The 17,050-nt window shown below is 38.0% G+C and overlaps 3 protein-coding genes across 4 annotated transcripts in view; 2 read left to right on the forward strand and 1 right to left on the reverse strand.

Annotated features, from left to right (window-relative positions):
* LOC104787404 (RNA polymerase II-associated protein 3-like) overlaps positions 1–216 on the reverse strand; it is a 3,349-nt gene extending 3,133 nt beyond the window's left edge. Inside the window, exon 1 of one of the 2 annotated variants that reach the window (XM_010512981.2) lies at positions 80–216. In XM_010512981.2, coding sequence (XP_010511283.1) covers positions 80–121 — 42 coding nt within the window. In that variant the 5' untranslated portion in view covers positions 122–216. The remainder of the gene's footprint in view (positions 1–79) is intronic. The other variant, XM_010512982.2, reaches the window with a different exon arrangement.
* On the forward strand, positions 1,463–4,365 carry LOC104787406 (proteasome subunit beta type-4). Its single transcript, XM_010512983.2, has 7 exons — positions 1,463–1,571; positions 1,690–1,754; positions 1,850–1,926; positions 3,253–3,382; positions 3,467–3,626; positions 3,708–3,893; positions 4,018–4,365. The coding sequence occupies exons 1-7, from the start codon at positions 1,566–1,568 to the stop codon at positions 4,129–4,131; spliced, it is 738 nt and encodes a 245-aa protein (XP_010511285.1). The 5' UTR covers positions 1,463–1,565; the 3' UTR covers positions 4,132–4,365.
* On the forward strand, positions 14,766–17,037 carry LOC104787407. Its single transcript, XM_010512984.2, has 3 exons — positions 14,766–14,850; positions 14,944–15,443; positions 15,530–17,037. The coding sequence occupies exons 2-3, from the start codon at positions 14,952–14,954 to the stop codon at positions 16,388–16,390; spliced, it is 1,353 nt and encodes a 450-aa protein (XP_010511286.1). The 5' UTR covers positions 14,766–14,850; positions 14,944–14,951; the 3' UTR covers positions 16,391–17,037.

The raw sequence follows: 17,050 nt of genomic DNA on the forward strand, positions 1-17,050 counted from the left end.
CTTCTCAATCCTCAGTAAACAGAGACCTTAGCTAGAGGCGATTCATGAAACGAAGATGAAATGAGTTAAAATTGGTTACCTGAGTTTGATCTCGGCCGTGTTTGTTCGGTAACCTAGCCATACTGAGAGATATTCTCCGGCGAGAAAACAGTCGACGAGAATGAGAGTAAAGACGATTCTAGAAGGTGAAGAAAAACTGAGAGAGAGTTAAAAGTTTGAATATTACTGGACTTGGGCTTATTGATAGTTGAGTTTATTCGAGTCGGGTCGGGTCGTGTCATGTATAAACCCGAATTAATTCGGGTCCGGTCAACTCATATCTGTAAACCGATAAATTTGATTTTAGAGTGGGTTCGGGTCAGGTCTACCGGGGTAACCAATAATATTGATATTTGTGATTGAGTCAGGTCACTAACCGGTTAAACCGATAAAATTGATATTTGTGTGAAACTAAGGCGGCCCTAATTGGTAACGGCTGTTACTTGTGGCTGTAGAGAATTTGGCTGTAGATGCTTTGACTATAAAAACTTTTATTTTTAAAATCTGATTGTTTACCAACAACTTTTGAAGCTGTAGCTGTTATTTTTTTTATTTATTAATAATAAATATAAATTATGTCAGAATATAATTCATAACAATTTAATAACAAAAATAAAGTTATATAATGATATTTTAAAAATATATATATATATATATATATATATGTCAATAAAATATGTGATTTTATTTGAAAATTCTGCTTTTCTTTTTTTGGTGATTGATTTTTAATTGTTTTGAATATTTTTTGTATTGAGTAGTTATATATATGACCAGTCAAAAAATCCATTAAACACTAATCAATGTATTGTTTTGAATGTTTATTCTGATGAGTTTCATAAACTCTTTTACATCATTATTAATGATGATGATGAATAAATAAAAATTATTATTAAAATGGATCTTAAAAGAAAGAGAAAAAAATAAAAATATTTAATTTGTAAAAAAATAATATGTAAAAAATATATATAGTTTTTAAATATAATGGGGAGAGGAAAAAGAATGCTTTTAAAATTTATTGATTTTAAAGCGTCATCTTGAGGCTTTAAAAAAGTAAAGGAAATAAAGAAGATAAAAATTAAAGTGGTTGTTGAAACTTAAAAAAATAATAAAGTTTTAAAAGTCTGATTGACAAATAAAATGTTTTTACAACTTTTAAATGGTTTTAAAGTCTTAAAAGTTTTCACCAATCAGGGCCTAAGACTGAGTAAGGTCCATAACCGGGTTAAACCGATCTAATTGTGAAATCAGCGAGTCAAGAACCGGTTTAAACCGATAAACTTGATATATGTGTGAGATCGAGTCAGGTCAAGAACCGGTTTAACCCGATAAAATTGATATTTATAGATCAATAACCAGGTTTAACCAGTAAACACCGGGTTAGAACCGGTTCAGTTTGTTTCTTGAGCAAAAGGAAATCGCAGAAGTCTTTTTAGTGAGGTAAACAAAAACGAAAACATCAGATCTTGAAGAAGAAGAAGAAGAAGAACCTAAAAATCTCAGAAGCTTACTACGAAATTTTCGATAAGATGACTGTAAGTATTCAGATCAATCTGTAAACTTTAATGTTCTTATTCACTGTGTATGCTTCTGATTCTTCTGGGTTTGATTTATTTTTTCGTGATTTTGATTTTGGTTTCTTCTTCTGAGTAGTTTACTATTCCGATTGAGAACGGAGATGCTGTGAAGATCGCAGAAGCTGAATCACAAAGAACGCTGTACAAAATTCTCTTTCTCTTACGCTTATGTAGGGTTTTCGATTTTAGGATTCGATTTTGGATTTTTAGGGTTTATGTTGTAAAATTTTGGTTAGGTACCCATATGTTACGGGAACTTCAATTGTTGCAATCAAGTACAAAGATGGGGTTTTGATGGCTTCTGATATGGGAGGTCTGTTTCTTTTTCCAAGTTTCAGCTCTTTAATTGCTGCATTTCACTGTATGAGCACTTATACTTCCTTCAGTCATTGCGTATTTGGTGAAGTAATTGGCTGTAGTCTTTACTTTGCTTGCAATGTATATATCTGGATATATACTTAAAACCCGAAGAACTAGAGCCAGGATAGTTGTATTTACATCTGATATGAGCTTGATTGCTTGCAGCGTTTCCTTTTCTTCTATTGATGCTTGTTTATATAATTTTTTTTCTTTTTAGGTGAGTGATCACAGCAGGGTAGTAGATATACATATATATCAAGTGTTCTAGATAAGTAGTGATCAGCATGACTTATGAATAATGTTCAGAAGCGTATATTGACATTAATTTTTTTTTCAGAGTAGGTAGTCCCATGTATGCTCTTTTGTATACATTCATGATCTGTTAAGCAATCAGGTTGTTTAGAGTGATAGCTTCATGCACATGGTTCCTTTTAGTTTTATTTATTTTGTGTCTTTTATGCCGCATTTGTAGTATGGTTAGTATCTTTTGTTGCAGTTCTTCAACTGTTACTTTTATTTATCAATCTGTTTGAGATTTTTAGACCTGATGATGAAACTGAGATACAATTTCTGGTCAACTTGGTTGTTTGAATCTTTTTTAGTGGGTATGAGATGAGTAAGATAATTCTGGTCAAACACTATTACGCAGAAATAGTTTTGTTCTGTCTTCTGTCTATTAGCAGCTTCCTGATAAGAATATGTATTTGTGGCTAGAAACATAGACATGCAATGTTTATGGGTCTGCTTTCTTGTGACCGTTCTCTTTTTTAATCCGTTTGTTTGCCTACCTACATATTCTTTCCAATATACAATGTTATTGTTCATCGGCTGTTCCTGCTTCTTCTCCCTGTTATCTTAAGATTCAGGGTGGACTATGAATTGAGGATTGTTTCATTTATTTTAGTGCACAAGTTTGAATAGAGTTGATAAGTTATGACAATTTGTAGTTCCTTTTGTTTTCTGTTCGGTTTCCTCTGAGCTTTCCATTATTAGTTAGGTCAAGAAATGCAACTGAGAATCAACATTATAACTATCAACTACTGCCTAGCTATATCAAGTGAAATAGTTTGTTTTGTCATTTAACACCAATTCACTATATGTAAAAGAACTATCAGATGTCTGTGCGGTTAGTGATGCTATGTGTTTTCCTGATCTCTTTAATAGCTTAGATTGTTTCTTAAGTTCTAATGTGTGAACTTGGTTTCCTGGAAATTTTTCATCAGAGAGTAATGATGATATTGTAGCTTCAACTCACCTTCAAATTTTTGCGAATCTGTAGGTTCATATGGATCCACCTTAAGATACAAGAACATTGAGAGGATGAAGGCTATTGGTAAGCATTCTCTTCTTGGTGCCAGTGGAGAAATCAGTGACTTTCAGGAGATTCTCCGTTATCTTGATGAGCTCACGTAAGAATCTGTTTGTTTCAATGTTTCTCTTTTTTTTTAATCTTTCTTTCTTGTTATGCCTCACGACCCCTAGTTTTTACACAGCCTGAACGATAACATGTGGGATGATGGTAATTCTTTGGGACCAAAAGAGATTCACAACTATCTGACCCGTGTGATGTATAACCGTCGGAACAAGTTTAACCCTCTGTGGAACACTCTCGTCCTTGGAGGCGTCAAAAACGGGAAAAGTTACCTTGGAATGGTATGCGTCAGACTTTTCATTCACATATATAATCTTCTTATGAATGTAGCTAATGATTTGGATTTATTTGATTCTCTCTAGGTTTCAATGATTGGTGTTAGTTTTGAGGATGATCATGTTGCCACTGGCTTTGGAAACCATCTCGCGAGGCCAATTCTTCGTGATGAGTGGCATGCGGACCTGAGCTTTGAAGATGGTGTCAAGCTCCTTGAGAAATGTATGCGTGTGCTTCTTTACCGTGACAGATCTGCTATTAACAAGCTTCAGGTTTGTCTTTAATAACAAGTTTTTTTGGGCCGTTATCTTATCTCATGAACAAGAATAATCTCAAATTAGTTTGGTTGAAGTTCTTCATCTGGAATGTAATAATGGTAACATAAAAAATGTGCAGATAGCAAAGATCACAGAAGAAGGCGTGACGGTTTCTCAGCCATACTCATTGAAGACATTCTGGGAATACTCATCGTTCCACAACCCAACCGCTAGTGCTGAAGGCTCCTGGTAAGAAGCGGGAAGTAATCACATTGTTTGGAGTTCTTTGGAGTAAGCTTTTAAAATTTATGTGATGTTGTTAAACGCTTGTACTGTAGTTGGTTTCTTCATGACATTCCAGAGTTCAGATCAATGAGGATTTATATAAAGTTCTGGATATCTTTGGATAGTTAAACTTTAGAACTCTTTGTTTGACGTTGTTTTCATATTTTATGAGCTTATCTTTTGAAGCATGGGGGATATCTTAGTTTGTTTTTGGCTCCTTCCTAACGTTTATTCGTCAAATTTTATTTCGACTTCAACATCCCGACAGCGACAATATTCAATATTGATGGTTTCAATAACCCTCATTTGAGGTCTCGACTTGCCAAGTCTAGGAAGTCATTTCTTTCAATTTCTAGTGTTGGTTTCCCGTTAACTCTTCAGTTATTGGTTGTCGTTGATCTGGATTACATTTTTTGAGTTGTAATAAAATGACTTTTTAGTGAAAAAAACGAATAACACATGCGGACTAATATTACTTTCCTCATAAACTGTTTCGATTTTGGTGAATATAGTGTGTACACCAGCAGAATGATTAGCTTTTTCCGACCCATTTAGATGAAGTAGAGAAGAGCAAGAAGGAGCTCTCTTATTTTGATTTCTTTATAATTCTTCGTAGTACCAATTTCAAAGCGGATAAATTAGTACGAAATATTCGTGTTTTACTGCATCTTGTAGTATTGTATGTAAATAATGTTGGAAAAACGTCTTGGTTCCCCATGAGAACTATGATATCATAATCCTAGTTTCAGATGTCTTTGCCGAAATTATTCTCAACCTATATATCCATATATGGGGATGTTATCGGTTTAAAGAGTGAACCGATAGGAAACGGTTCATACCAAAAACAAAACCAAAAATAAAACCCGACTGATGTTAATAACCCGACCCGAGATGATACATCCATAACTCCATTAACATCCCCAAATCCTCAAACCCTAAAAGCATAAATTTCTAAAATCGATCTCTGCAACCATGAGCAATGTTTCTTGAGCTTCGAGTGGTTCAGCAAATGTCCGACAAAGAGGATTCGTCGTTGGCTTGCCTAAGAGATGTTGGTGTGGGGAACAAATCATGGCAAAGAATTCCAAATCCAAGCCTAATCCTTCCCGGAGATACTTTCGATGTTGAGAAGCAACAGCAAAGAATGTACTACGTTATGCTTTGTTTGACATTGACATCGACTCTCATCAATTCTCATCAATTCTCATTGTTTTCTATGATATAATGTAGCTTGTGAACGATAACCACACCTTTAAGTGGGTCGATGAGGCATTGTTGGACGAGGTAGCAACATTGGGTGTTCAAATTGAGAGAATAAAAGAAGAGATGAAAGAGCTTACAATAGAGACATTGGAAGAGCAGAAGATGAAATTTGAGAAGATGCAAATGGAGTTAAAAAAATAGCTATGTGAGAGGGTTGAAGAAGTTTTGTTGAGAGCAAAAGCTGAATTGCAATGTAGGATGAAACATATTATAATTGTATGTGTTTTCGGTTTTATGATCATGTTTGCTATGTTTAAGGTTGTATGATGAGCTATTGTAAACTATTGTTCGGTTGTAATCTATTGTTCGGTTGTATGCTCTGCTTTATGCTCTTGTTTGTGTTTGTGTTGGTGTTGAGTGTGAACTCTTGTTGGTGTTGCGATTGCATTTAATAAGATAAACATTCTACATTTCATAAAAGGCAGAACGTGATGAACACATGTTCTGAAAACAAGCAGAATGATAAGGTTTTGAAATCATGTTCTCAACATGATCACAGACTAAAAACATAACCCTACTAGTCTATTCGATCGAAATACAGATCCAACTAGTTTCTTAGACCAGAAAAACAGACCCCTACTACCATAATCTTCAATATTCAGGCTTGTGAAAGTCCTCCACCACCTTGAGATAGTCCTCCACCACCCTGAACAACTTCTCCTCCACCATATTGAGATAGTCCACCAACATCTTGAGAATGTCCACCACCTTGAACAACTTCTCCTCCACCACCTTGAGAAGCCTGAAAAACTGCAATCCCCAAAAAATGAGAACAAGAAACCGATTATAACAAATAAAATGAGAACAAACCGATTAATAACCTGTGTTTGATTTTTCTTCTGGTGGAACCTACGGTTATGCTGATCAGAAAAACAAATTCCACAGTGCATTATCCTTTTTTTCTGCTTTGGTTTCTTCTTGACAGGAGACTCATTTACACCTGGCTTCCTCTTCTTTTCTGCCTTAGTTATCTTCTTTCTCCCAGGTTGTGGTGGCTCAGGTGGAACATAAACATCCTCACCTAAAGTCGAAGGCCAATGACGAGCACCCCTTTGTGGAGTAATGCCATCTGTGTAGTTAAGCCTCCACATAGCAGTTCGAAACCACTGGCACACATAGTCATCAACACTTAATATCCTCTTCAGAATCACTCCATACGCATGCTCACATGAAATCCCACATATTTGAATTTTTTTGCAGGTACAAGTCATATTTTCCAAACTAACTATGTGTTTGTCTCCATCCAGTGTGACTTTAAAGCACCGTTAGTAGAAGGATTAACCTGGCATTCCGAAGCTTTCTCATGCTCTTTAGCAAGAAACTTTGACACATATGGAGTACATAAACCTGAAACATCAAAAACCAATAACATTGCATTACATATGTAGAAAATTGTATTAAATTTTGAATTAAAACAATTAATTACCTTTGTGAGAATGAGAAAGAGCTGAACGTTTGGCAATCCGAACCATAGCCAGTCTTCTAACTGTCTCCAACATTGCAATAAATGGTTTCTCCCTTGCTTTGTCGATGGTCTTGTTGAAAGATTCTGTGAAGTTGTTGTCAACATCTTCACAATAACCCCCCATCTTATAGAAGGCACAAGTCCAAATCTTTGGTTTGGACTTCATAACATCATCATACACACCAATGTCATAAGCATGTATGCGTTCCAATCTCTCCCCAAACTGTTTTGCATTATAGCTCCAAGCCATATGCCAGAGGAGTGGCTTCATTTGCTTCTTGGAAGGATGATTCTTCTTCAAGTTCCTATAGATGTGTCTAACACACATTCTATGCTCTATTTTTGGTAACTTCAACTCCACGGCTTTTATCAACCCCTAAAACAGGACCAAACATATTAAAAACCATAACATTGACATCTATCAACCAATATAAGAAATTACAAGTATACCTTTTGTCGATCAGACACTAAAATGTAACCATCACCCTCGTTTAGCTCCAAGTCAGTCTTCAATCTCTTCACAAACCATAACTAGTTTTCTTTGTTCTCAACTTGAACAACACACCAGGCTATTGGATAGATGCCATTGTCTGCATCTCTGCCTAAGGCAGCAAGCAACTGTCCCTTGATCTTCGACTTTAAGAAGGCTCCATCAACTCCTATTATTGGCCGGCAAGTCTGTTTCCAAGTTCTTCTAAAGACATCAAAACAAACATAAAACCGACTGAACACATCTTGACCAGCATCATTCTTGATTGTATCTACCTCAACAATAGACCCTGGATTTGCATCCAAGATCTCAGCTGCGTAATCTCGCAGTCGTGTTGTAACAACCCGTCCCGTGGACCCCACTAGCCTCACTACTAGCCCACTAGCCTCACTGCTAGCCCACTAGCCTCACTGCTAGCCGCCCAAACGGACCCCAAGCTGGCCCTGCAGGGCATCGATCCTAACCCCTCACCGGGCAAATGGAACTATTCATCCAAATCCACAGTAGGTTATTGGTGCGCCAGGCGTCCCTCGAACCCTGGTCCCCACCCTTTAACAACCTTCCCACAGGACAAGTTGCCACCAATTAAGCTGATTTTTATGTGACAACCCGTCCCGTGGACCCCACCAGCCTCACTGCTAGCCGCCCCAACGGACCCCAAGCTGGCCCTGCAGGGCATCGATCCTAACCCCTCACTGGGCAAATGGAACTATTCATCCAAATCCACAGTAGATCAATTGGTGACAGCTTGTCCTGTGGGAAGGTTGTTAAAAGGTGGGGACCAGGGTTCGAGGAACGCCTGGCGCACCAATAACCTACTGTGGATTTGGATGAATAGTTCTATTTGCCCAGTGAGGGATTAGGATCGATGCCCTGCAGGGCCAGCTTGGGGTCCGTTGGGGCGGCTAGCAGTGAGGCTAGTTGGGTCAACGGGACGGGTTGTCACACATGTAAACTGGACTTCATACTCTCTATCTATCCATGCCAAAGCATTTCTCCGAGCAGCTCGACATTGTGGCCTAGTAACTGATATCTTCCACCTTTCCATGATAATTTGTTCAATCCTCAATGGCTTGTAATGATCCGGTTCCTCCCTAATCTTATCGAGAAAAATTCTAGCTATAAATTGGGTCTTAAACATGTCACACTCACCATTGGGAGTACAACAATGCTTATCAATGTATTTGGTAATCCTCCACAACGATGCATTTGGAAGAAATGCAGCGAACACTTTCCACTCACAATTTCCCTTATCCCCAATACATCTAAACCCGATTTTATCATTGTTATACCTGTACTGCTTCAAATTGTAACCGGTATGTAGTGCATAGTCCAAGACATTCTTCTTGAATGCGACCCCATTGTAGAAGGATTGCCCTTTCCACAACGTTCCATCACCACGTCCGTTATCCATAAACACTCTCTCTGGACCCGCACCACGAGGTCTACGACCATCTTCCTCGTCTTCACTTTCTGGGTACGTGTCGTGACGAATTGACTCTTCAGCATCAGTAAAATCCTGAGCAAGCTTCTCGATATGAAATTCATCTTGATCCTCTCCTTCTTCATCGTAATCTCCTTGCCCAACACCATCTCTTTGCCGAATACCATCTTGTTGCCCGAAACCAGCTCGGATTATCAAATCCATCGATTCAATTTGAGAAATCGATGGTGAATTGTGATTTTAAAGAAATCGCTTTTTCTAGGGTTTGTCGCGAGAGAGAAAGGGGAGAAAGGGTGAATTGTGATTTTAGGGATTTCTCGGTTTAGGGGTTTAGTTTTCTAATCAGGTTCTAATCGGGTTTTAATCGGGTTTTAATCGGGTTGAAATTAGGTTTAATTTGGTTTGTAAACTTCGTCACTTGGTTCAACCTATCGCAATGGTGAAATAGATGGTAACTTCTATCTCATGGAGATACAAACTTAAATTACATCTTTGGGGATATATAGGTGGAGAATAATTTCGGCAAAGACATCTGAGACGAGGATAAAGATCATGCTCTATCTGGTACGATATCATAGTTCCCATGGGGAACCAGGACGTTTTCTCCGGTTTTGTTAGCTCACCCTTTTACTTTGAGAAATTGTTGACAGAAAAAAAAGATAACATGTGTTTATTATATATTTTTTTTTTCCTTTTCCAATTTAACTAAATTAATATTGATTTAAAAAAAAAAGATAGCATTGTAATACTCTTTCTCATTTTGTATTCATATCTTTCACACAATTTCATAAAATTTATTAATCTTCTATTGTAACCTACCCTCTCATTATTTTATCAATCAAAATTGTTTTAGTATTACAATACATGTTTTATTATTATATAATTTTATTCTTCCAGATTTAGTAAAAAAATTATTGGTTTCCTTTAAAGCTAGCTTTGTAGTAGGGAAAAGATAAAAAAATTTTGATTCATAAAATAATGAGAGGGTAGGTTACAATAGAAGATTAATAAATTTTAACTAAATTAATAAATTATATTATTTTATTATATAAAACGGATCGGATCATTTCAAAATAAATGGCTCCATCCTTCAACTTATTCTCCGCTAGTCAAATAGCTTAACTAAGACTCATATGAAACTAACTATAAGAAGAAGTTGAATGTCCTTTCCTAAATTTCATTTTAAGTATGATTTACGGGTTTAGAAAGAAAAAAATCCTTGGGTGAAATTTTATAGTTACATTAAAAATTTAATAATTATTTAGATTAAAATTCTAATAATTATTAATCTAAATAATTAGAATTTTTGTAAATTTAGGTGTTGTATGTATTAGAATTTAAAATATTTTCTAAAATTAATTTTCACTATTACTAAATTAATTTTAGAAAATGTATTTAAATATTTTCTAAAATTAATTTTAGAAAATTTATGTAAATTTAGGTGTTGACGAAGAAGCTGATACAATACATTAAAGAAAACAACATGCCTATTGAAACCAGAGAACTGGAGACAATCGAAGAACCACACTTGTTGTGTGAAATCATAATATTTTTGAAAGAATTGATAACTATGGATCTGTAGGTTTTTTCATCTTAATCGCCCTTCTCAAATGATAAGAAGAAGGAGTAATACACTATAATGGAGATCATGATCATTTATCATTATAATGGATCATATGTTAACAATTTGTCGTTTGTTTGTTTTTTCAAAACATTTATGAATAATTTCAGATTTGGTGAATTATATAAAATCATTTTGTGATATAATGTCCATTGGAATTTGATGATCAGTATAAGCATTTTCAGTAAGGAATCGGTACAATAATTGGAGCGGAGAAATCCATCTTTATAGCGAACTGCTTTTTATTTATCACTAGGTTTTAACCCGCGGTACACCGCAGGGAAAATATATATATATATATATATATATATATATATTCATATTAAATTTTTATAATTTATGACAATTTTTTTTATAATTTATAATTTATTATTTCAATTATATTATTAGATATTTTGGTGTTATATATATATATATATATATATAACAATGTTATTTTTTTTTTCAGTTTTTGTTGAGTATTAAAGTTATGTGATTAAACTTTTGGTCGTCCTATATTTAACCCGTAAAACATATATAATTTATTAAAAAAAATTATTGTTGTTTATTGAGTGAAACTAAACAATTAGAAGTATCAAATGATATTAATATTTCTATTTAACTAATCATAGATCGGACTAATTTTAATTCTAACACGTTTAAACATTTGATCGGTGAGCTCTTAAAATAACTGTTATTTTGTATTGGTACGCTTTAAATAGTTATACAAATATATGATACAGAGAAATACTTTGAAAATCGGTTGTATCATTTAAATTTGAGAGATTATAGCATCTCTAAAGATAGTTTTGGAGATTTTATGGGTTAAAACTTTAATAGTTAGAGTTGTTTTTGGAAAACGCGAAATGTATAGATGTTGTTAAAATTTTATGGTAATAAACGTAACAAATATTGATCAATTTAAGAAGTTTTAGTAATTGAGTTTATGTGCAATGTTATTTTGGAAATTTTTGAAGGATTAATGTTGTAAATAAAAATTTAAATAAGCAAAACTAAAAGGACATAACACAAAATGTACTTAAAAAATGTTAATATAGATATGTACTAACCCACACTGTGTGAAGGATAAATCGGTTTAAATAAAATATTATGAGTAAAATTATTATTTGAAATTTAAGATTCACTTGTATAAAACAAAATCTGTAAGTAAATTTTTTTCTTTTATTCAAATTTGCGTTTATTTTCTGTAAAATACGTTTCACCCTTAAAATATTTAAACTTGGAAAAAATTTTTAAGGTGATGTAGAAAGTTTTGATGTCTTGTTGTGTTTCTAAAAATCAAATTCACATATTTTATGTTTCAAATAATAATTCATTTATCTTTAAAAATAAATATCACTATACCATTAAATAGATAATGCAATATCTTTAAACTAATTCATTTAATTTAAACTAATTTAAGTTTAAAAATGCAATGAGAAAATGATAAAAGTGATAGATAAATGAATAATTTTTTTTCATGTTTGTGAAATGTATTTACTTTTAATAAGTAAATGGGTCATGAAAATGATTATTAAATACATTTTCGGATTTAATAGTTGATTAAATATTTTCATTCTTAAAAACTAATAGAAAAAAATATTGGCTCATAAATCATACTCCCTCCTTTTTTATTACTTGTCATTCTAGAAGTTTTCACACGTATTAAGAAAACATAGAAATATTCTATTATACACTTGTTTGACTATTAGAATTCTAAAAGATTTAATTTTTTATTTATTTAATAAGGGGCAATTGAGATAATTTTATACTAAAAATGATATTGGAAAGCGAAAACGACAACTAAAATGAAACAAAAATTAGGCCTAGAATGACAAGTATTTTAAAACGGAAGGAGTAATATTTTAGTGGCATATTTATGTAAATAACAATAAGAAGTAAGGGCATTTATTAAAAAAGGTACAGGAGCTCTGTGAGCGCGACACCTCAGTTTTTTTGTGAGAATGATTCTCTATTAATATATAGGAGATAAGTAAATGGGTTATGAAAATAATAATTAAATAAATTTTCGGATTTAATAGTTGATTAAATTTTTTCATTTTTAAAAACTAATAGAAAAAAATACTGGCTTATAAATTATAATATTTCAGTGACATATTTATGTAAATAATAATAAAAAATAAGTGTATTTATTAAAAAAATGTACAAAAGCTCTGTGAGCGCGACATCTCAATTTTTTTGTGAGAGTGATTCTCTCTTAATATATAGGGGATGTGTCTGTGTGTGGCTAAGTCAACTAAAGTATAGTTTATTGCAATGTATGTAAGCAAAAACAAATCAAACAGAGAAAATGAGATGGATGATTAATCTCAACAACAAAACAACTAAGCCTCCCCCTTGGGTATGATTCTTGCTCAATGTCGCTTCTTTGGATAATTTTAGAGCTTTACTTGGTATGTTCCATGCTGTTCTGGTGTTCCAATCCAAAACATAGCTTCACAATGCTCTCTTCAACAATCATCTTTCTTGAGAAATCAGAAAAATCTTTAGCTAGAAATAAAGGACCGAGACCAAGGCTTGAGTTACTGTGACCCCGGAGACGCTAGTGTTGATGTCCCTTTTGGTCACAATTAGAATGTTTAGTTCGGTCAAGGGAGGGTCGAAGTTCTCTTTATTATATCGGTGCCGAGGCACTAAAGGACGGGCTACAACACAATGTAAACGAGTTGCAAACAAAGTAATCGACGGGCTGATAGCTCGTCAACTCTCCGAGCTATAGGCTTGAAAACGTTGACTTTTTCTTGGACGAGCTGAGCTCTGGTTCTTGCTGTACGAATTCTGCTGCCTTTTTCACGATCCCCTGAAATGCGGGCCGTACGCCTGTATTTATAGGGAATCGTGTCGGTTCGTCCATATAAAAGACCATAATACCCTCCCTTCCTTTGGAGATTTATCATGGGCTTTTTCCTGGGCCAGGCCTCTTGTTTGAGGTGTGGATCCACCCTCAACAGTAGTCCCCCCCCTCCACCTTTAGTTCGTAGTCTTTAGGCGAAGAATAATTGTGAAAAGATGAAAGGACGCTTTTCTGATTGGACAAACGAAGAGTCGCGCGTGAGAAAACGGTTTCCGATGCCCAGGGTCGAATCGTTGTGTGCGGTGCTTGACGCGCGTGAAATCCGGAAGTCGTATCGTCACCGAGCGCGTGTGGCAATGATGACGCTTCCAGATCCTTCCTTCTTCCCCTATAAATATCACTTCTCCCCTTGCCTCATTATCTTCTTCTCGCGCTTTGGTGCTGTCATCGTCCAGGTATTCTCCCTTCTTCCTATCTCGTCGTTATTTTGCTTTTAGTGTCGCGCTTTCGTTATGGATTCTCCTCGATCCTCGTCGTCTAACTCTTCCGCCGCGAGTCACCTTCGACGAGCTACAACTTCTGAATCCGGCGACTCCGCGAGATCTGTCCGTCGTCGTACTCGTTCTCCAATTTCTTCTGACTCGTCTTCAACGGATTCAGACGCGGCTCAATTCGAGGAGCTGAAGCGTCGTCTTATTCCTGGGTCGGCGGCTCCAAGCTCGTCGGGGCTCCCTTGTAGGGTTCCGTCCCTGATAGACGAGCCCCTAAACGACGACCCATCGTCTCTTAATATGGACGACGTTCCTTTGCCGACCGTCAGTCGTTTCAACCACATGCCGCCGTCATCGATAAAAATTGACGCGGCGATTGATGCAGTTCGCATCGGGAAGTTAAAAATTGACGTGACGACTGACGCGGTTAGTGCCCAGATACTAAGCACTAGGCCAAAGATTTTGATTCCGGGATCTTTTCAACGTCACTGGGATGCACCTCCCGGTTTTATTTGTCTCTCGGAGAAATATTTCACCGAGTGCGGGCTCACCTTCCCTCTCCCATCCTTTTTGATGACGTATTTCGCTCGTCGAAAGGCGGCTATTTCCCAATTTGCCCCGTCAACTTTTCGAAATGCTGTCGGTCTTTCGATCATGGCCGAGGCTGCAAGGGTCACGCTTACTTGTGATCACTTTGAAGAGCTGACATGTCTGAATCCGTCGAGTCGGGAGAAGACGCCCGGTCTTTATTACGTAGCTTCGGCAAAGAAGACATCGCTCGTCGAGGGTGCCAAGGGCAAAACGTATAACTGGAAAGGCTCGTACTTCTTTTTGGAAGTTACTGCGGGGGTTTTGGAGGATCCGTCGATCCCTTGGTTTTCTGGGTGGAACCCTTCACCCGGTAGCCGATCCTTCTTGCTTAGTTATCTTCACTTGTATCTTTTGGCTTTACTTAACCCCCCCTTTTTTTTTTTGTAGTTGCTATTCCGAGGTGTCTGCTTCCGTACCCTTCTTCTTTGCAAGCCGAGATAGACGCAATTAAGCTCCATTGCCCTTACGTGTGGCCGGGTACCGAAAAAGATCGTCCAAGGAAACCACCGGGTCTTCGAAGAAGAACAGGTAATCCTTATGTGACCGATCCAACTCTTATTTTTCTTCGAATTGTAGATTAATCCTGTTGTTTTGATTAGTTTCTCTTTTTTTTTTTTTTAGCCGAGACGATGGGTAAAATGAATATGAGTGTTCCCAACGCGTCTGCTCGTTATCGCCGAGCGTCGGACTCGTCTTCCGTTCCCCGTCCAACTTCCCAGTTGGATGGTCGACGTGATCACTCGTCCTCCGGTGCTGGTTCGGCCGGGAAGGTCTCCTCTCGATCACGTCAGTCGTCTGACGCACCTCCGAGACATCAATCCCAGTCCCTTCCTTTAGTTCGTCGCTCGGAGGGGTCTGGTCGTGATACGGAGGGTGTAAAGGGTCCTCCGAAAAGAAAAGACGACGCTAGCCTGGAACGACCTGACCCGTCAAAAAAGCAAAGGACGTTGGATTTTGGCTGGGATTTCTCGCACACGTCCGAAGCTCGTCCTTTCCCGAACGACTCTTCAGCTTGCTCTGAACTTTTCTGGAGGATCCATTTTGGGCCTGGTCGTTTGCCTTCGGTTGATCAGATGAAGGAAGCGCATGCAGTTGCTGATGTGGCGCAAGCCTCCTTTGAGGTGTGTTTTTGTTTGCTCTGTTCGTCGACTCGTTTTTGAACCTGTTTTTGTCTTTTCATCTGTTCTTATCCTTTTTTTATTTTTAGCTTGTCGCCCGAATCAATCGCTTAACCTCGCGCTACGAGCGCCGCGTTCGCGATCAGGAGGACGACCGGTCAGGAGCGTCGTCCTACGCAGAGAAGATTGAACGCCTCGAGGCCCAACTAGGGGAGGCTGTTCGGTCCAACCAAAGGCTTAGTGACGAAGCGTCAAAGTTTGAGAGTCAACGGCGCAAGTGGATCTCGGAGCGGGACGACCTGAAGGCAAAGCTTGAGGCGTCGGATGCGGCCTACAACAGGATGCACCTTACTCTCAACTCGGAGACGAAGAGGCTCAGAGATCGGCGGGAGGATTTCGGCTACCACGAGAGAATTAAAGCCTTTAACGAAATGGCCGTGCGCGTTCAGAAATTGCTGGCCAAACATAAGAGGTACGCCGAGGCATTCAAAGCGTCGATGGAGAAATTTCTCGAGTACAACCAAGCCGTCGGGAATGTCCAAATGCTCGAAACGCTCGTCGACGAGGGTCAAATCGCTGTGCTTGAGGAGGGGTTGAAGGACAAAGTCGTCGCCGTGATGACTCAACTGAAGGGTGAAGTTGATGATCTCGATCTCCCGGATATCACCGAGGCTGACTTTGACGTGTCCAGGATCTATTCTGAGCCACTTCCTCCGGTTCCAGAGTGGATCGCTTCCCCCCTTAGCGGCGATGCTGAAGGCGGTGACGACGTTAGGGAAGAAGGCGAGTTTGGCAGCGGGGGTCCTGAAGGGAACGTAGGCGAACAGGCAAAGGGTGACGATCGTCCTGCGGGTGGGATCGAAGAGCAGACCGTCGATCGTCCTACGGAAGAGCTCCCCCGTCCTTTGACTCCTGGTTGCGAGTCTCCGACTGCTGATCCGGCGTCATAAGTGCTCCATGTTCGCACTTGCCGTGTTGAGGGGTCGGCTCCCTCGTACTATCTTTCTTTTGCCGTGTTTTGGGGTCGGCTCCCTCGTACTTTATGCGCCGTGTATGGGGGTCGGCTCCCTTAAAACTTTATTCGTACTTTTGGGGGCATTAAATGAGGGGTCATTTAATGCCTTATTCTTCGAAACGTTATTTATTGGGCTCATTAAATGCTTCTGCCGTTTGGAAACTTGTGGCTGTTGGGACTTGTGCCCCCGTTCTATAAATAGTCTGTGTTTTCCTTCACTCCTGTCTTGGCGAGTTTGTTGTGCTTGTTGTTTTTTTTTTTGTAGGAAGAAGAAAGTTGCTCTGATGCCGGTGACAACTAGGTCAGCGTGGTTACGCAGGGCGCGGGAACAGCTCGGCGTTAGGTCTGACGAGGTGATTCAATCGGAACTCGCCTATTACAACGCTCGCATTCAACGGCTAAGGGCTTACATCATTGCCACCCGTCGTTCGTTCGAGCGTTACTACGACTTCTGTCGTATTGACGGGGTTGTGGAATGTCTTGAACCGCTGATCGACGAAGGGCTCTTCTTCCCAAAGTGGCGATGGGATCGGTTGGTGGAAGAGCGTACCCGGCGCGAAGATCTATGTGCGGAAGTGGTAGTTCCCACACTTGA

Source organism: Camelina sativa, chromosome 5 (genome assembly GCF_000633955.1).
Source record: "Camelina sativa cultivar DH55 chromosome 5, Cs, whole genome shotgun sequence".
Classification (NCBI taxonomy): domain Eukaryota; kingdom Viridiplantae; phylum Streptophyta; class Magnoliopsida; order Brassicales; family Brassicaceae; genus Camelina; species Camelina sativa.